The sequence below is a fragment of the Pelobates fuscus genome, chromosome 1 (assembly GCF_036172605.1).
Source record: "Pelobates fuscus isolate aPelFus1 chromosome 1, aPelFus1.pri, whole genome shotgun sequence".
NCBI lineage: Eukaryota > Metazoa > Chordata > Amphibia > Anura > Pelobatidae > Pelobates > Pelobates fuscus.
This window is the reverse complement of record NC_086317.1, coordinates 338,728,590-338,750,572: the sequence shown is the minus strand read 5'-3', so window position 1 is coordinate 338,750,572 and position 21,983 is coordinate 338,728,590. Positions and strand designations below refer to the sequence as shown.

The 21,983-nt window shown below is 34.6% G+C and overlaps 1 protein-coding gene across 12 annotated transcripts in view; it reads left to right on the top strand.

Annotated features, from left to right (window-relative positions):
• MBNL2 (muscleblind like splicing regulator 2) overlaps window positions 1-20,511 on the top strand; it is a 141,271-nt gene extending 120,760 nt beyond the window's left edge. For 5 of the 12 annotated variants that reach the window (XM_063425717.1, XM_063425678.1, XM_063425645.1 and 2 more), the window contains 4 exons: window positions 1,978-2,025; window positions 9,006-9,100; window positions 19,989-20,062; window positions 20,357-20,511. In XM_063425717.1, the coding sequence (XP_063281787.1) occupies window positions 1,978-2,025; window positions 9,006-9,100; window positions 19,989-20,062; window positions 20,357-20,366 (227 nt within the window). In that variant the 3' untranslated portion in view covers window positions 20,367-20,511. Of the gene's footprint in view, window positions 1-1,977; window positions 2,026-7,025; window positions 7,062-9,005; window positions 9,101-19,988; window positions 20,063-20,356 lie in introns of all 12 variants that reach the window. The other 7 variants (XM_063425687.1, XM_063425661.1, XM_063425706.1 and 4 more) reach the window with 4 other exon arrangements.
• Window positions 20,512-21,983: the final 1,472 nt, after the last annotated feature.

Sequence of the window (21,983 nt, the reverse complement as noted above, 5' to 3'; positions counted from 1 at the left end):
GAGTGACCTATTTTATTAGTGCTGTGCAAACAAAATAATCTATGTAGGGCTGCCAGTCATGGGTGTCAGTCTAGTAGGTACATTTTGTCAGGAATATGGCCTCAACAAGTTTTCCAAATAATTCAATACTGTCAGATAAACTTTCCAAATTATTTATCTACAAAGATTCCCATAGACTTTAATGGTGACGTCTCCAGATAAATCACTTAAAAAAGTTTCTCTAACAGTATTAAATCATCTAGAAAGCTTATTAAATCAAGTCCATTGTTAGGTTTCACACCGTGTTTATAAAACATTGCTGTGAAGACGGATATGGCTTTGAATTAGTTGGGGTGCGGGGGGTTTCTAAGCTTCTATTATCTTCACTAATCCTTTACATGTACATTTAAGCTTAAAATAAGATAATCTAATATGTCATATATGTTGATAAAATTCAAAAGTGTATATATTAAAAAAGTAAATGAATCGGATATTTTGACCAACAATGTTCCTTTTATAGTTACAAACTGGTGTGAAAGTGATCACACACATTATGATCATGCCTGCCTTGAAAAAGGAACATTAATACAGAGAAGCAAATGTTAATTTTAAAAAGCTGACGGAAATGACATGTATTTTTTATGAATAAAACCAATGCGAACATCTAATCCTTGGCACTACTATTCACTCTATAAGAGTCACTTGTTTTCACATGTATTCACTACAAGCTTTGTAGATGTCTATAAGATTATTGTAAAAATGAGCATCTCTCACTGCAAAAACAGTGACAGGAACCCCAATCACCAATAGCTCACATGCCCGTGCTGTTAGTGGTTACTGATTGGCTGTGCTGTGCTTTGCACCTCTACCTTATCTTCAAAATATAGAATTATATTAATTACGTTGAAAAAAATGACTTGCCAATTTCTAACTGTTCAGTCTGTCATTAAAACTCAGTTTTGCTTCTGTTAACAAAAAGTTATCTTTATAGCTTAGTGGCAAATAAACCATGTCTCCTGGTAGATTTTAACCTTAATACTTGCTCACTTGAGTAAAGTATATCATTACGAATGACTTTAATATTTTATTATTTCTATATGTGAGTATTCTGACACCTTTGTATCAAATAAGACTGATTTACAAAACACAACCATGCATTTTAAAGACCTATGTGCTAAATGAGTGCAATTATTCTTGTTTGGCATGGAAATAGTTAACAATAGAAAGTGTTAATAATATATATAGAGAGAGATTCCCTATCAAGTCACTAATATAAATGGTTGTATTAAGCAGCCAAATATATTTTTCTCTTTAATATGTACATTGGTAACAAAGTACACTGGTAGTAAAAAATATATACTCTTTGAGACTAATTTATTCTATATAGTCCTTTAGGATATGTCTTAATAGTCACATATGTATCTACTTTATAAAGGCAAACAAACTGTAATTTTGATTGTAATATAAATATATCATGTGCTAATGTTAAAATTGCAGCTAGGTATATTTCATATTTTTGGATAAGCATTCCATATAATTTAATGTTTTGGATAATCTTTTAAAATGATTTTATATATTGAAAAGTATTTTGATATTTTTTGATGTATTAATATTTCTTTATATGTGATAGATTTTTTACATTTTAATATTTTGAAAAAGTCATATTAAACGTTTCTACAAAATATTAAATCATTTGGAAAGCTTTAAATATTAAATTGGGCTTAGTGAATTCAACTCTTTACAGCTTTAACCCTACAAAAAAAAAAGTGAGCGGAACTAAAATGTTAACCAACTATGCATTCTACGGCTTTTAATTTTGTATATTATCAATCTACCAGTAAAGTATATATGTTATCATGATCTATTTTAACAAAGTTTTAAAATCAATTTTAAAAAGTTTAAAATAAGGTTTAAAAAACATGTTGGTCAAGTCATCATACATCAGTTTGAGACACTGACTTAGAGCATAATTTATTATATATTTTTATTCTAATGCAGATTTTTTGGCCTCACAGTTGACATCAACTCACCACAATTTACTGTTGAGTGAGTAACCCCTGTATACATAGGTGTCTCTAATTTATAGAGTGTGACACACATTACTGTGTTTTTTGTTTATGCCAAGGGTTTACATTTCTAGCAAATGATTCAATATTACTGTTTAAAATTATTTGATTCATTTAATACACTAATGTTGGTTGGAAAATGTAGTATTTTATTAATTATACCAAGGTGCTCAGATATTTTGAGCACTTATGTTTGATTTCATGTTTAAAGAAAAAGTTTCATTTAAACTATATTTTTAAATAATATAAATAAATAAGGACATATCTCATTATTGGAGTACAGAGATGCAAATAAATAAAATGTAATAAAGGATTACAAAAATAGCAAATATACTGTTTGTTTTTTAGTTTTCCGTTTCTTTTCCCTGACAGAATACCACTGATGTTTTTGGCAAACCCAACTTTATGTTATTCCCTGCCTTTTACTTTAAACTGAACCAGCATGCAAAGCTGACCATATCCACTCTTTGCTGAAGCTATCAAGCATTCTTGCTAATTACATCCCAATGAGAGGCGCAAAGCAGACTTAGTTCATACCAAAGCAGTGTAAACATAATTATACAGTTTTCAACTAAACACATAATAAAAAAATATACTTGTGACTTTTCTTATTGCTACAATCAAAGAATCCTACTTTTATCCTTCTTTATGAAATATTTTCCTTTAAATATAGCTAAATTAGATTTATAATGTGAGATAAGACCACATGATAAGAAAACTGATTAAAAAGATCAGGTTAAAAAGGTTAAATAATTCATCACATCTGCAGCTTTATCAAAATGGAAATGTTACTAAAAAAACATTATTATAAAACTCTATAGTCTTTTCCAACCAGTTAAACAAGCAATAAACAGATGCAGCCATTTTCCAGATGATATAAGAATTTGCCTTACTATTTCTCTTAGTAATAACTGACATGCCTAAATTGAGTGTTTTTATTTCCATGTACGAATGTTCCCCGTCTGATTTGCTATGCTATGGTCTTTTAGTTAGTTATTCTGGACTGCATCCTGTTGCAGCTGTTTATTTTAAGAATACATTAACAGCTACTCTGTGAACAATGTTTAGTTTCTGTACATTATCCTTCACTCTAAGGTCATTCATCGTTTTCTTTAGAAATATTGAAGACCAAAACAGAAATGCAATCATGTACTAATATACTTCTTCACGACAAGGGGTCAGGTAGACCTTATTATAGCATTACATACATGGTAAGCCATTGGTTGTTGGGAGGTTAAAGAGCTGACCCCAAAAATAAAGTATGAAATGTAGTGATAAGCTGGGAGACATTGCTTAGTTAAAGATATATAAGGTGTGAGATATTTGTAACATTCCCTTGTATTTAAGAAGCCAATATTATTTTCCAAGTTTAGTCCCTCTTAAGAGTTTAGGAAGTACCACTTATCATACAATCCAATGTACTACTATTGTTCTTGTCAGTGATATTGAGGGAAACGTCTTGGCCGAAATCATAAAAGTCCACAAAACTGTTTACTATCAGGATTAAAAAGCTAAATGAAAAATACATTCTTAGATTTTATTTCAGGTAGTTATATACATTATAATAATTGTGATATAAAAATCCCTGTGCATTATAAAGCATATATTTTTGCATTATACGGCATGAAGTAAACCCTTTTATATTTTGTAAATCAGATTAACTGCACATTTTTTTTTTAAATGCACAGTAAAATAAGAATTGGTGTACTTTACTATCCCTTTAACCCCTTAAGGACCAAACTTCTGGAATAAAAGGGAATCATGACATGTCACACATGTCATGTGTCCTTAAGGGGTTAAAAGATGAAACATCTCTTGCAAAAGACTGTTAGACTGTGACCTGATTAAATGTTTGTCATTTCTTTTAAGTTACACTGCACTTTTCAGATGCTAAAAAGCCATTGCAGATAGACCTGTTTTATATCCAGTGCATTGGCCTGCCCCAGGAGTGAACTGGAAAATTAGTCAAATATAGTGTTCAATATTCAGAAATCAGACATGAACCTAATAAAATGTTTCACATTTGTAGAATTATTTGACAAGTGTAAATGAACACTGTATGGGGCATTGTTTGTTTTTTCATGTCTAATGCCAGTATATAGTGTAAATGTTCTCACTAACACAATAGAGCAAAATAGCACAGTGCAATGAAACTGTGTGTGACCAAATGTCTTTTGTATTATGTATTTTTTTTGATTGTCTTTATTTGTCTTAAAAATTGCCCTGGAACATCAGCACTATAAAGTATTTTGTTTCTGTTAAGGCCAGCAATGTGACAACATGCCACTTAAAAATCACAGTATTTAGTTGACATTTGGTGACATAAGTATCTTTAAAGAATTGAGTCAATTTGAACACATCACTATTTTCAACCAACTCAACAGTTTATAAGTGTAATTTACATTTGGATTTTCCTTCTCCATCTTTTCACTTCTTAGTAAATGTAGTGCTTGTATTAATTTGACAAAGATTTCGCTGTGTTTGTACAGCCTTTGTTATTTAACTCAGCTGTCAGTGTAACTTTTTTAGTAGAGATGTTGCAAGTTGGCATCAACAAGGTACATGACAATTAATGTAATTGTAGCAAAGTTAAAACTAAAAATCTGTTAATCATCAACTAGGGTATCAATCATCAACTCAGTTATTACACAGCTTCTATGTACTTGGCTATCTAATTGGAGCTTAAACCTGTCTTAATTCTTTAAGTATTTAGGACCCTGGAAAAAAATCTGAAACTATTTTAGCTTCTTAATTTTGTAGGTAAAACTTAATTAAATCCTTTGCCTTAGCTTTATATGTGGATTTAACTAAGGTACTGATTTCCTACCACTTTGTAGTCCTAAACCAAATATCTATAGAAGTGTAAATAATAGATGTTAGTTGTTAATTGTATGCCACTGAGTGGTAGCAAATATTTGCAGTGTAATGTCATTAACACAGTCACACCATATTAAGAATGAAACTTTTGAGCAAATGATAACAAAATGCTCATAGCCTGACTATAAGTAATTCATGTCATATTAAATATCAACTTTGTTGAGAAATTATTAAGTACAACCAAATCACATACATAATATTGCATTTAATGTAATTCTGGATTTGACTGCTCAGATTGTGCATGGACCAAGATTTAAAAAAAAAAAAAAAAATCTTCAAAATATTTTAAAAGTGAAATAATAAAACATTTATAATTAATGCACAATGTTAAAGATTTATATGCATGTGCATACACTTCTCTTATTTAAAAATGGCAAATTTAAGATATTTCAATGACAGACTTTTATCAAAGTGATTATGTTAACATTCTGCAAATTATGACATGGAAACCTCTAAACTTGCCAGATTTTTCTAGAGCAGTGGTTCCCAAACTGTGTGCACACAGGGGTGCCGCGGAATATTTCCCCGGTGCTATGCTCAACAGGGACCCGGTCGAGTGCCGCAGTCCATTAAGACCGCGACCGGGCCCCTGTAATGTTGGCCGGCTGGGAGGAAGTGACAGCCTGTCACTTCCTCCTAGCATCCTGCAGAGAGACAGCGTGGGAGGGAGAGGTGGCAGCCGCAGCGTGAGGGAAGAGGAGCATGAAGAGCTCCAGACATCTAATTCCTACAGCAGCAGGACTCCAAGCCACCCTCTTGGCACATAAGGTAAGCTAACAAGAGGGGGGCTGGAGATATAAAAAAAAAATCACAAAATGTGAGTGTGTGTATGTGTGTGAGTGTATGAGTTTGAGTGTGTGTGAGTGTTTGTTTGAGTTTGAGTATGTGTGTGAGTGTATGGGTGTGAGTTTATGTGTATGAGTGTGCGTGTGTTAGGGTGTGCATCTGTATGTGTATATATATGTCAGTGTGCTTTTGTGTCTGTGTGCCCTCACACATCTGTGAATGTGCATCTGTGTGCCAGGGTGTGTGTTTTTATGTCAGTGTGTGTATCTGTGCCATGGTGTGGGCATGTATCAGTGTTTGTGTGTGTCAGGGTTCATGTGTACATATGTCGGAGTGTATCTATGTGTGTGTATCTATATGTGTTTATGTGTCGATATCTATATGAATTTGTGTGTATGTGTTGGTGTGTTTATATGCATCTGTGTGTTAGTGTGCATGAATATCTGTGTAAGTATGTTTGTATGTATGTGCATACATCCAAGCAGTCAAACACCAGTACAACATACAAGCACACTCCTGCAATCTAACACAAATATTACATACAAACACACCGCTGCATTCAAACTTAAAATAATTATACAAACACACCCCTTCACGCAAACACAGATACTGCACACAAATGTACACCCACATTTAAAAGAGAACATTACATTCAGACACACCCTTGCAATCAAATGCAGATATACCCCTGTATTAAAACACAATAAATGTATACAAGCACCCCTTCAAACGCTGTACATTACATTATAGCGCCAATAAATGCGGCAGCGCTGTACAGATATACAACCTACAAATTTTTACTTGGGGTGCCTTGGAAAAATACTGAAATATTAAGGGCGTCTTGAACCTAAAAAGTTTGGGAATCATTGTTCTAGAGGCTCCTGATTGGCATCTAATTTTCTGGCCTTTTTTTGAATTTTGAAATAAAGCAAAAGTTGTCCCCTATTTGGACAGGCTCCATGCCTACTTGGGTCAGAACCACAAAATAGATTATAGATTTTTGAATATGTTCATATATAGAAAAATTCTAGAACCTTTAAATTCTGTCGAATCTCTGACACATTGGGACATGTCAACCCATTGAACAATACAGATCATGAGTTTATTCTCTGCCCAATGTGAAAACTATTGTAGGATTAGGAGCAATTTAACAGATGCATTATAAAACAATGAATGGCCTGTGTCAAATGATGTCTGCACTAACTCCTACTTATCTAGAGCTGTGCTTGAAATTCACTCTGAATGTTAACTCTTTGTAGCTAACCTGTTTCTTTCCCTTTATTTATTTTCTCCCACCTTTCATTGCATGACATGCAGGGTCAGTTTTGTGCATGACACCAGCTACCAGTATTGGTAGGTTCCTATCTATTTTTTAATCTTTTATACTGCACAAATTACCTTCTGTGAAATTGAATGTTTTTTAATAATTGTTCTAGAACATATTCAGCTATGTTAGCTCTCAACATTATAGACTGTAAAGCCTTTAGAATTCTTGCCTAGAACGTTTTATATGCATTCACTTGCTTTGTGGTTTAATAATGACATCAGTAGTTTCTACTGTTGTTTCTAATATTGTTGAGTATATGAAAAATGAATTGTAAGTAGTATCACCTGTGTGTAAAACGTCATAGTGTTGTGCCTTTTTCTCTCCTTTTTGCTGTGTCTAGAATATTTCATCAGAGTTTCCCAGAAATCCATGCAGGAAAAATGCCATTTACTTAATTAAATTCTATAATGCAATCAAGAATTGTTTCTGTTTGTTCCCTACTGGAATATATATAATCATAAAACAATGCTACATCTTGCTTTCGACATACATTATAAGCATAGACATTTGAGTGGACAAATATTTATTAAAACAATTTAGTGTATAGGCATATATATGGATTTGGATTTTAATATTCCATGAAATTATATTATGTATATTTATATAGAGGGTTGTTGGACATTTTTGAACCCTCTTTACTGTGATTGATGACATCATTTTTATGTTATAGTGGAGCTTTAATTCAACATATTTTATTTTAGTTAAATTGGTTCCTTGAAAATATAAAATGAAGAATGTAAGCTGTAAGTTAAACAAAAAACAACATGCAGTGAAAACAAACTTGTTTCCTCCAATAAGCTAAAGCCTCCTCCAAGACCAATTCCCAGTTTGCAGTAGATTCAAGCATTACCTCTCATGTAATCTCTAGAGGTAAAGCAAAACGCCTGGTTTCTGTTTTGTGTCCCTCCTGAGAAGCTATTGTGGAGGCTTATTTGTACAGTGAAATCACAGTAACCAGAGGAAGCTGATAGAGAACAGGCACATTGCAAAGCCAGAAAGGTAATGTGAGAAAAGTCTGTAGTGCTGGGAATTGATTAGGGGAGGAGAGTTGGGCTCTACTGCAATACTCCATGAGATAGGAAAAGGTTTTATTATTTAAAGAAGATTGTAGCTTCCTGTCCATGTGATTCTGTATTGTCACATGGACAGTGTAAATGACCATAATCACTACAGTTAATTGTATTGTTGTGGTGCCAGGATGTTCCTAGTAACATTTTCCTTGAATTCTTGCAGTTGCTTCTTTGATTTGTATCTTCTTTTACAGTGCAGGGGCTCCCCTTCCTACCCAATGACATCATGTGGGTAATGCTAGGCTCCCCATTGAACCATCTAAATGATTCAAATTAGTTTGTTTCACATGCAGGAATTCACACAGTGCAAATATTAGGATGGCCCAATGGGGAAGCTAGACTTACCCATATGACATCAGTGGGAAGGAGGGTGGAACCCAAATGCCATAGATGAAGATATACATTTTACTCAGAAATTCCACATAAATAGAGTCCATCTAGTTTTATACAGTGTTGATGTTATTTTATTGTAAATCATTGTATTAATTTAAGGCAAGAAAATAATGATAATAAAAAAAAGTTTAAATGATGTCACTATTACATTTTCTACTATATATATATAATAATCAACCAATAAATCCAAAATCCAATCTAAGACTGAAAAGAGTGTAGTGAGAGAGTTTTACATTTTTAAAATGTGCTTTTTCTGGGAATCGCTGATAATATTTTTTTGTTTATTTATTTATTTTACAAACTTCCTTTAATTGTACCTGTAATAAGCTTTTTTCCCTTTTTTATTTCTCTCCCACGCTTTCTTGCTTTGCATTGTGATTGCATGCCATCTGCTGGTTTAACCCATGATGGCTTGCTGCTATGTGATATTCACCATGCCAAATCCACTTCTATTACCATAATGCTACACCCTCCTGTTCATTGCTTCCATGGTTCCCCTCCTGAAAGTTCCCATGATGCACAGCGCTACGTCCGCCACTGTCTCTGCAGCAACAACTCCTGCAACAAGTGTCCCCTTCGCCGCAACAGCCACAGCCAATCAGGTTTGCTCCTTTTAAAGCTTTCTTTCACAAATCCCAAAGTGCTAATAATTAAAAAAAAATTCTCTGCAGAATTTTTTTTTTTTTTTTTTTTTTTTTTTTTAAACACATAATTGTTTACCCATCAAATTTTTTTTTTATTAAATGTTAATGGAGAATGTGTTCCTGGGAGGTTTCACTTATTCAGAGTTACATTTTGCAAGTATTGATCTTTCTGTTTTATGTTTCTGTTGTATGTGTTTGGAATAAGTTAGAGCAATGTTATTAAGAAATACATGATAGGAAAACCCAGAGTTATTAACATAGCAACAATTCTAAGAGAGTGGACAGTTCTTGGTAGTGGTAATAACTTTCTAGTGACGCAAAGGTTTGATATAAAACAATTATATGACCCTATAAAAGTGCTTAATACATGTATTTGTGGGAGAAATCCTGATATCAAATAAGATTTATTTTATTATTTATTTTGGTGTTTCTGTTTTTATTCAACTATGATCCAGTTGAAGGTTTAATGTAAGTCTGAAACTAAAAAGCCAATTTGTGGTAGTTTATACAAAATGGCAGAACATTTTTAAACTCTTTACAAAAGGTATACTGCCTTTTTAATTTGATTTCAAATGTGAACTAATCCTTAGCACAATGTACGTCCTTATCTCTTCATTTAAAGGGACACTATGAGCATTTAGATCACTTCATCTCTATGAAGCAGCCTGGATGCAATGTTACTCTTGTTATAACCCTTCATTGTCATTCTGCTGGACCGGCAATGTTTACATTGCAATGTTTTATACTGGCAGCCACTAGAGGCTTTTCCGCAAAAATAGCTGAGTGAAACTCTACTACATCAATCAGATGGTCTCACAGAGACTGTCTTATTGGTGCAGTGTTTTGCCATGCATGCACACTAGCCACGAAAGCAATGGTTTGGCTGTGATCATCAAGATCGGCCGTCCGGCGAGAAAGTAGCATGGCATTGGATAAAAGGTAAGTAAAATACCTTTTTAAACCTTGCTTCTATAGTGTTAGGAGTACACATTTGTATTCCTGATGCTATAGTGTTTCTTTAACACTTTGATCTAACAACGACTGTACTTATTTTAAAACATATATAGAATGTGTAGGAATATATAATTTGTTTAATTTCATATGTTTCAGTCAAAGATAGCCAGATGTTATTTTAAGGCTCCTGTTTCCCTCTGCTTTGCACAATATTGGTGTGTGAAATGATCTATGCTGAACTTAAATAGAAATGAAAGGGTATGTATCATGCCCAGCATCACGAATGTTCTTTTGAAAGAGAGTAACATTTTGTCTATTCATTACGCTAGTAGATTTGCTAGTAAATGTATAGATTGGGAGAAAAAATAACTATTTAAAAATAGATCTTTCTTTCACTTGACAATCAAATCTGTGGCACAGACTCTCTGCAAAAGAATTGGATGACAAGGGATAGCAGAAAAGACCTACAACAGGCAGTCCTTCAGCTCTTCACATAGAGCAGCCACAGTGTATGTTAACTCGCTAGCCAACGCTGCTAGCACTGGTTAGGGAGTATAGGAACGGCGATGAGGCCAGCGTGTAGACATCTTAGAGCAGGAGGAGCAAGAAGCAGATTGGAGGTGGTGTAACAAAAGTGTAACAACCATGAAGACGAGGACATGGTGGCACTGGAGCATCATGTATATTTGTGGTATATGATGTGTTCGGTGTATTTGGGGCGATTTATAAATATAAGTGACAGGTTTACTTTAAAGAAATTAGTTGTTGATGCACATTTAAACTGCGTAGTTTTACAGGTTTATATGCTAAAGTGTGAATTTAAAGTGAATTTCATATGATAAGCCAAAGTAACCGAAATCAAAGTATAGCTGATATAGATAATGTATCCAATTCGGCATTTTTGGCCTTACATTTGAAAATCACTTTGAATTCTCACTTTACTGAATAAACCTGTTAGATGAACACTAGTGTTAGGAATACAAAGCCCTATTGCACTTAGCATCACAGACAACCTGCCTAACTCTTAAAGGGGTGTGTTATCCCAGTGTCCATGCATAACTAGTGATAGGTTCACTGATAGAGCTGCCATCCAGAGTTTAAATGCTCTGAAGCTGCTAAAACATGCATAGTAAGCACACACTTTTATTGTATCTTCCTTAAGTATTCACAACAACAGATAATAGAGCCTGTCTCTTGGGTGATCAAGAGCACAGAAAGAAAGCTAGGTGTCAAACAGGAGCATCATGGGACCTGGCAGATCTGGTTTACACTCATTGAAAGAACAGCTTCTAAGGGAGTATGTCAAGATGTAAGGCCTACAGCCTAACAGAATCCTAAACACACAAGTAAATCTGTTATTGATTGTCAGAAGCAGAGTTTATTTTAGCAGTTAGGTATGCCCAAGTCAAAATTCTAACCTTAAAATGACACGCTAGCTAGCACCAAAATCACTGTGAGGGAGATTTTGTCGTGGGATAAACAGATGCTATTCTGGGCAAAGTGTTAAATAAGGAGTATTGATCATGAAAACCCACAAAATGTATCTCAATAATTAGATTTTTTTTCACCCAATATAGCACCTGTTTTGCCCTGATGTACTGGATCCCCAACTTCTTAAGGTAGTGCTTTAATGTTGAAATGCTGCCCATTTCCTCTCACAAATATATAGACACTACCATTTCTGAGAGATGACAATGTATACATTTGTAAAAGATCTTCAAGTGATTGACACGCTGTCAAGCTTGACCTGTAGTAAGCAGTTCATGCAAACACAAAAATATCAGTAATCAGTAAGCCCTACCAGCTACTAATTGTAAGGGTTCTCTTACATAATAGTGTGATATCCTTATCCATGTAATGAAAATCAGAACACATTATATACGTATGTGTATATAAACTCCCATGCGTATACATTTATAAACAACACTCCCTCCTATTCCAGCATAATTGTTTTATATTTTATATCCATCTTTTTATGGTGAACCATAGTTACCAAACATAACAATGTTTGGAAAATAAAGATTTGCTTTATGCTAATACTACACAGACTAGAAGTAATGTGTTCTATTTTCATTTAGAGACAATCCTTAAATGACCTATTTTATAGAATAATTCCAAACATTGTTTATGTTAGATGTACTTATTTTAGTGATAATCTCTCTAAAAATAGATGTGAGTTGTAACGGGGCACCCAAACTATCACAGTTTGTTATATTGGATGCATGACCCAAGAGGTGATAAAATGTGGTAACTTGCACTTCTTTAAGCTAGTGATGCCCCAAAACAGGTGAACACATGCCATTAGCATTACTTATTTTTTGCTGCCCATGTGCAGTTAGTGAAGTGAAATTGATATATGACTGAGACTGTACACAAACATTTTAACTGTTTCCTTGGGTTCATCTCAGATATGTTTTGCAAGTTTATATGTAATTGCTAATGGCTAGGTCTAAAAAAAAAAACAATTTTAAAAGAAGTCAGATGGGAAGAAAAGGCCAGTTCAAGACAGCTACTTGAAGGCAGCCATAACTCTTGCCATATACTAATAGCAAAGTATGGGGAAAATGTATCAACTTAAGACGTTTTTAATTGCCTTTCAATATATCTTTGGTACTGATTGACTGTCAAGTATTGCTTCTAGACAGCTGTCAAGAAGAAGAAAATCAGCACCACAAATACTATCAATGAGATAAAAAGTCAGCTGTCAGCATTAAAACTGTAAAATAAATAAAAAAGGATCACTAAACACATCTGAATCTCCAGCTCTTCACAATGTACTGACACATTTATGTTATCCCCTGGGACCTGGGTCAGGGCTGTAACATAAGTTAAGCTCCAGCCTTCCTTCTGTGCTCTCACTCTCATGTAGTAGTAAACACATGGTGTACGAGCCCAGCAGCTTATCCCACTCCTGTTTTCACCCCATATTTGGTGACTTGGTGATACAATGAATACAGTGATGTAACATGTACCTGCCTCTATCTCCTGGCCCATTTCTTTTCTGACAAAAGTTTGTGTCACAGGGTTGCCCAGGGATATAGTCACTCCTGTACACATAATGGCATATTCCAGCCCAACCAATCACATAGGTATTCCACTTAATGCTGTAGAAGTGTAGATTATGTTAATGCACACACATTTTTAATCTATTTGAACCAGCAAGCTAGAATTTTTTTAATGTTATAGTTTTTATTTTCTGTATGTAAGTCAATTAAAACATCCACGATAATTGTTATGCAAGATAACGTCTGAGTGTAGCTGAAGTTGTTTATTTTCCCAGCGTAAGTGAAGAGCTTGCACTACACCAGGAAACAAAAAGGGCATTATTGTTTAATTATATCTGCAAACAGCAAAACCTCCTCACTATTTGCAGTTATAATGCTGCCAAGCCAGTAATAAGAGGGAGCAATGAAGTGTGCTGCCCTGTTTGTCACACTAAAAGGGAAATTAAAATGTTAAAATAATTCATTCAGGGGTCAGGTAGTAGAATGCTTTTTGGGATAATTCAATTGCAACTACACATGTAAAAAAATTTCTGCAGTACAAGTAGAGATTAGAACCTGTGGATGGACACATGCATAGCATTTATACCATATAAAAGGCTTTTTTGCCTTTGCATTACTGCAATACGATTTCAATAAACAGATAATGGCGCAGCAGTTTCGATGGTTTCCTAAGGACTGCTTGCACCACATTTGAAAACATTTACTATTTGGTATCCCAGCGATGTTATGCCACTTGGTAAATATCATTTTTGGCATAAATTTGCTGCAAAGACAACTTTTATTGCATCAGGCTATAGTAAATTAGAATGTTAATTTGCCCATTAAAATAAATTTAGATTTGTGCATGTATATACTTGCTAGAAGGACCAGTCCAATGCAATATGTTATGCACATTACCAATTACTTCATACATATGCCACAACAAAAGAATAGATACATGCAGTTGAAAGAGGCAAGATTTTGTCTCTGTCATCCACTTACATTGTGGAGAACATGTTACAAACATATAGACACAAACTGAGAAAAATGCTAGTAAGGATCTTTCTTTGCGCATTCGTAGTCTTAGCAGCCTCTAAGTACATTCATACTGTAGCATATAATAGACATCCTAAACCACCCATGGATATTCTTGCCTGCTTCGACAATACACAGCACCTAAAGGACTTTGTTAGTTATTTTTCAGCCATTAAATAATAGAGCAACTGCACCATTTCCTTTTAAGGACATCAAACCTGGTGATCGCTGCAGTTGTGTGTCTCTAAGCAACAGTGTTTGATAGTGTGAGTCGCAAGTTACGAAATAGCTATCATTACAAAGTATATAAACATTGAGTTTGTGCCCATGTGACTTCACATCAAAATGAAAGGGTATGAAGGCAACAAAAGTTATAATAATTTTGTTAACACTAGTAGATAATGGCATAGGGAAGACGGCCCTGTGAACAGAAACCATGTGGGCAAAATACAATCTGTCAGGTTATAGTCACGTTAGCCTGTCTTCATTAAAGATATCAGATCAAAACTTATTTTGTTTTTCTGCTCTTTTTTTTTAAATTATCATGAAAGAGGCCTTCACTTGATTTACAAGAAAAAAACTACCCATTGTTAAAGGACAACTCTAGTCACCCAGACCACTAAATCTCAGCAAACTGATTTGGGCGCAATGTCTCTGTCCTTTTAACCCAACAATGTAAAACATTGCAATTTTGAGAAAATGAATGTTTACATGTAAGTTCATCTCTTGTTGCTCTCAGTATGACAGCCACTAGAGGAACTTCTGTGACTCCGACCGTGTAAAATTCTGTCATATAAAGCGGAAGCCCCATAGGAAAGCATTGATTCAATGATTTCCTATGCGAAAGCTTGAAGGTGCAAGCAGCAAACACCACACATGAACATTAGGTCCTCAATGCTCCTCTTGGCCCTACCTCCAACATGATGATATCAGGTGAGGTGAACTAAGCAGCATTGAGAGAGCCTCGGCATTCGAATTAGGTGAATTTAAAAAATGTTTTAAATAGATGCTGGGGGAAACAACAACCTAATATCAGCCCAGGCAGGGACTCTATAGTGTTACAAATACAGATGTCTATTCCTAACGCTCACATGTTCCTTTAACCCCTTAAGGACCAAACTTCTGGAATAAAAGGGAATCATGACATGTCACACATGTCATGTGTCCTTAAGGGGTTAAAATCAGTTGCACTACTTTTAGACATAGATGGCTGTATAGTTTAACAACAATTGTAGTAGATTTGTGATAGAAATAACCTATAGTTAAAATTGTAATTGAGTTTGGAAAATGTAGTATATATCCCCAAAACCTAATTAAGTTTATTCTATTTTCAACACTTGGATATATGCTGGACCATAACTTTATCTTTTGCTGGAAAATTATAAAATCACATTTATAAACTCCATAGGCAGAAGTAGGTTGTTTTCTATCTATACAGTCTCTTGTGTTTGTGCAAAGAACACTAATGTGCTCTTAAGTCATAAAAAAACTTCTTAGCACAATTCACAAATTCCTGCAAATGTTTTTTCTTGATGTACATGCTGAGTTAGCTTTAGTAAATATGATGGAACTGGCAAATTACTAACAGCAGCAGCAAACCATCTTCAGTGTTTGCGGTCATAATGAACCTTTTCAATGAAAAGAGATAGAGCTTCCAGCATGTACCAAAAGAACCTTTGGAAGTAGGTAGGACCATTTTATTTTGGGGTGGGTGTGTATTTGTAGTGTCAGGTTTATATAAAAATTATACCAAACACTACAATCTACTAAATAAAGTATAACTACACTGGGTGGCTATATTTTAACAAATTTGGACTAGTGTTTTGGGGGTGTGGAGTGGGTTTAATTGAAAGGACACTAGATAGGCACACAGACCACTTAATCTTATTGAGGTGGTCTGGGTGAAGTTATCCTTTCCCTTGGCCTTGCAATGCAAAACATTATATTGTAGGTTTAAGACTTCTTTTAGTGGCTGTCTCTTGAAGATGTCCAGCATCTTCTAAAGCATTGAGCCAATGGTTTCCTGTGGGAAGGCCTAATGTGTGTGCTGAGCTCGTCGTGCATACGTATAAGGTTTCCCAAATCAAAGTGTTTGAAGGTTTATTTAAACCTTTTATGGACTGGGGTGTGCAGAGGCAAAGGGACACTTTGAAAATATAGTTTTGTATTCCTAACGCTATAGTTTTTCTTTTAAGTATTATGTCCAGAGTGTTTGGGCAATGATTGGTCCAGTTATTACTGGGCTAGGGGGCTTGGTGACTCTCTAGCCCCATTATTATAATACCTTGCATCCTACATGTTAAGGTTAAGAAAGGGGTTAGGAAACGTCAACCAGAAACGGACTACACAGCTCACAGTGTGGTGGAATGTGTATGGGTCCAACAAAGAGTATTTGATTTCCTCCATTTCCACTGCACATTATCATGGTCTTGGAGACCCTATATATTATTTGGTTAAACCCTATTCAGTGTGCAGCATGTAGGGTCAGATAAATGCTTACCATATATCTTTTATTGATTTTTTTTTTTTTTTTGACAAATTAATTTTCTCTTTTAGCACCACAAATGTAAAATGCACATTGTGCTGTTTTCTGCGGTGACACTGGAAAGGTTAAATTAAACAATGGCATGCTTGACCAGGCAGGCTTTGCTATGATCCCACTAGGCATAGCATTTTTTTTAATGCCTAGGAAAACTGCAACACCATCAAGTAAATATCTAATAGTGTTGCAGTGGTATGGTATATTTTGGACCTTTGGTGGAGGGGAGCATGGCAGGTGATGTGCACAAACTAGTAAGAAGCATTTTAGTGTAAGTTTACCACGAAGTCAGAAAAAAATAAGTGTCAGCTGCTACTAAATCAACCTTTGTGTTTTTATATAGTCATTCATTTACTGACAGTCACTGAATGTGCTTCATAGCAGTTATTTTTCATTTTTTACCTTGTTATCCATTGCCAAGGCCATTTGACTGCAAAGAGAGGTTTATTTTTTTTTCTACTCTGGAAGCTCTAGTTCGAGATGCTGCTTTTTTGGTGATGTTATTACTCATATTAATGGTATTTCTTTGTAGGTTGTGTTAGTCATTGGGCAGTTTATCAAATGACCCACCTTCTTAGTAAGATCTGGCCTAAGTAGTTACTTGGTGATAAGATAGAAAGGAGCACCAGCATTGGTTGTGTGGGTTCTGTTTAATGCTAGTTTTGATGTTTTTTTTCTAGATTTGTTAAGTTAAAAAGAATGGCTTCACTATGAAAGCCTTACTAAGGTTTGATCCTTCCAATATGTGTGTGCAGCACGTGTATGCCACATGCATTATTAGGGTAAACCTCTGTTTTTTCCCTGGACATAGGTTAGCCTCAGACATGCTCAGTTGAAGGTTCGTTACATCACTGTATGCAGTGAGGGTCACTGCATATAAACTGATAACTGCTATTGAGCTTCTTTCTAATCCAGTTGCCGGATCTTGCCTCTGCTAGTGTAACACTTTAGTAAAGTGAGGGGCTTTTTTTGCATCATTTTGTGTGCATTTTCTATATGACGTTGGACACTGTTGCTTAACTAAGGGTAGAGGATATTGTGAAACAGCATACATTCAAAAAAATGGTAGCAAGAAATTGTCAGATTTACAATTATAGAACATACCTCCTTTTTATGCCAATAACAATTGTTTAGAGCATGGGGTTCCCAGCCCAGTCCTCAAGTACCGACCACCAGTCCAGGTTTTAGGGATAACCCTGATGTGTCTAAAGTGTTTTTTTTTCTTTTTTTTTCTAAAAACACCTTAAACACAACTAGGTAATCCCTAAATCCTGGATTGGTAGGGTGTACTTGAGGACTGGGTTGGGAACCACTGGTTTAGAGTATACTACAAACATTTATAACACCGAAGGATTTACATGCCCAGGTAGGCTGAGCTTGTGTTTTATTTTCGGCATAATAATTATAGATGAAATTAGTTGTCCCCAGACAAGAGGAACAGAATGTAAACAAAAATAATTAGCATTAGATTTCCTTTCAGTTTTAAACATTGTTAAACTAACATATTATTCCTTGACGTGTAATAACTGAAGGAGAGGTCTCAATAATACAAAACGGATTTGTATTGTACTACAATTATTACTGTCTATGAAACAAAGAGGGAGGAATTAAGAGTCATATACTTTCATTCAGCATGCTTCTTTGGTTTATCCCATGTTGCATTCTGATTTCAATTGCATGTGGTTTCCCTATTGGCTTTATAAAATGATGTGCCATCTAGGAGCATAACATATGTCCAGATCATAGAAACCTATAAACAAAAACAGAAGGTATTTTGTCAATACTTGCTAACTCAGCTATGCTTTCTGTGTGCTTTCAACCCCCTGTCTTCTTGTAGGCATTTTGCTACTTAATTTGTGTACTTGTGTTTTTCAGCTAGAATGCTAGATATGCTATTTAAAGTACATTTGCTGGTCTTAATATTAATTTTTAGTAATATTTTAACCATCCAGAACATAACTAATATGGCTAATCATTACTCTTTAAAATCATTCTAAATCTAAGAGCAGTTCCTTCAGTATTTCTTATTTAGTTGTTCCTTTGGGAAATGGCTAGTGTCCCCAGATAATAGCTAGGTTGGGATGTAATGTTACCATGGCTGTTACATTCAGTTTCTGGTCGCTTGGGAAGAGACCACACTCTCTTGTATATCTGCCTTAGTCTGTCTTAACGCTTCTGCATATTCATGTGAAATCTCTACCTAATTTACGTAATGTCCTATTTCTGATTGATGCAGAACTTAGTGATAAATTCATAAAAATCTGTCATAGCTAAAGTGATCTTAGCATATATTTTTCAGTATATTATATATTCAAAAGGCGATTGAGATTGAAAAAAAGAGATCTAAAAATAGCTCTGGTGTAAATATAAACAAATAGTATACCAAATATACACAAATTTAGAGATCTTAAAAATCTATTAAATCCAAAATGAGTCCAGAATCAATTAGGAAAACACAGACCAACTTGTCCAAGCTGGAGAAGTTTCTGATATGGCTCTTTAAATTGGCTTACATAAAAGTTGTGGTAAGTAGACAGACAATAGAAAGGATTGAGACTTCCTTTTGGTGTATGTATTACTGGACACTACCTTGATGCAAAATAACTGAAAACATTTTAATAACAGGATTACAGCTAAGAATGTTTTACTAGAAATGCTATACAGTAGATATTTATTGATGAAGCTAAAATTAAATTGCGAAAATATAGGGCTGTGTTAATCTAAAATCTGGAATGCTACAGTGAAAATTTGCAAGGGCAGCAGTGCATTTAGAAGTAAGAATTTCAGAGCAATGCTCTTCCGAAACAAGATTTGCAAAACATTATTTTTTCAGAATGTAATGTGATTAAAGGAACACTACAGTGCCAGGAATACAAATGTGTATTCCTGACACTATAGTTCTAATAGTGCTGTTTAGGTCCATGGCCTCACCCCCCCTGGCAGCAAGGTAAAAGGTGATTTTACTCACCTTTTTCCAGCGCTGTGCAGATCTCCTTGCGGCTGGCTCTGCCTCCTTGGCTGAGATCAAACGTAGTAAGGTATTGGTAGGCTATCGCGCTTGTGCAGAAAAACATTGAGCTGCACCAATCAGCATCTCCCCATAAGCATGCATTGAATCAATGCATCTCTACGATGAAGGTTTAGCACCTTCAGGCCGAGTGTGGAGATGCTGAATGCCAGTGATGTACATTGTGTCACACAGGCAGCCATTAGAGGGCCTTCCTGGGTTCAATCCTGCAAAGATTGCAGGACCAACGTTCTACATCTCCACACTCTGCATAGAGACACTGAACACTACCCACAGAGATGTATTGACTCAATGCATTTCTATTAGGAAGCATTGGATTGGCTGAGATCATCAAAATTGCTCATTCTGGGAGGCAGGGCAGGCAAGATGAAGGAAGAAAGGTAAGTAAAACTTTTTTTGGTCGATCTGGGGGGGTCCGATAATCTAATTAGGTAGGGTACACAATAGCATTAGGAATACATGTTTAAATTCCTACATTTATAGTGTTCTTTTAATATTTTGAGTGTATAACCTATACATTTTTGTGGTCAGTCATGTAACTTCAGTGCCTCCTCTGATAGCGATGTGATAACAAGGGATTGGAGAGAGAAGATGAGCTTGTCCACTTTTGAAAGTCAATTGTGATGAAGAATGTCAACAACTCAAACTCTAACAATTGTATTTTTCATTTCCAGATTATACTGAAATAATCAACAAGAGTATAATAGATCATCAAGAAGATTCACAGAAGATATCAAAGCATCCATATTGTACATATTATCCAGCCTCCTCCTCTATAGAGTTGCCACAAACTGCATGCTAAAAAAAAAAAAAAAAAAGATATTCTCTTTATGGACAAACAAAACTCTTAAGAAGCTAGTGCTGCTATATTTCAAATTGATAATATATATATATGGTATGCTTAATATATTCCAACTTAAAATAGTTAACAACCTTATACCAGCTGTGATGTTAGTGGGTAACATTTACTTTTTAATATTTTGTATACATTGCTCCCACTCTACAATAATGTCTTATCTCCTGTTAATAATAAGTTCTATCCAGAGTATATACATTTTACATATTGGAAAGCATTTTATTAGCTACTAAAATAATGTTTTCCCAATGGCTAATATATATATATATATATATATATAGATATATATATATATATATATATATACATACATATATATACATATATAAATAAGATTTATATAATGATTATTAGTAACACATAATTACTCATAAAAGCCATTCAAACATTAAAAGTAAATTATAATTTCCCCCTTTGCAGAGAAGACCAAGAAGTAAAATGATTCTCATATATGGAAATAAGCTTGTGATAAAGCACAAATTTGAAGAATATAAACCAGTCTCGTATCAAGAAAATGTTTTGTTGGAATAGGTGGGATTTTAAAAAAAAAAAGCAAAAAAGAAGAAAAATGATATATAATATATACATATATATATATAGAAATATATAACTATAAAAAGGAAACATTTGCACAGTGTGACTGTCATACACAAATGAAGTCTTGAACACTCATTTTTGTTCTGTACTTACATTGTTTTCTTACCAAGACTTTGCAGAAGTGCCTAAATTTTGCCAGTACATCAAACGCAAAAACACCGAGACTGATGTCAGCTCCCCAGTTTCCACTATTCAGAGATTTTTTTCCAACCTGCAATCACAGGTTAACTACATAGCATCAGAGGAGGAGTTTTCTTAGATAATCGAATGTACAAAAGAATTTATCAGTCACACAACACTTGACGGTGACTCTAATCTATGTTATTAAACATTTTTAAGTATAGTAAGAGTTTTATGTTGACCCAGTCTTGTGCGCTAGAGGCCTGCAATATTTTGCAGAGCAATGGTTTGCAGGCCCCTTACCGCCAAACCTCTCTGTTGCTAATATAAGAAAGCTATATATAGTTTTGCTTAGAGCGTTTAGCTACCGAGAGGTTTAAATGGGTTCCTAGTGTTATACTTTTTTATTGTTGGATTTTAGAGGGTTGTAACAGGATTACAGCACAAGGAAAAGAAAACATCTTTTAAAACATATTTTATGGCTCAAAAACCACGAAGAGTTCGTGCTTATTATTAAATACAGAGAAATACTTTATGGATAGAACAGATATTGATGTTTACTTTTACAGTAGGCTGTTGATTTAAAATGGTTACCGGTATGTCTGTACATTTAATATGTAATTTAGTTCAAGATTTTTTTTTCAAGCACTATTGTACCAAATATTTCATGTTTCTATGTTGCACATTTGTCACATGAAGTGAGTTGTTGCTGAATTATGGTTATGAAA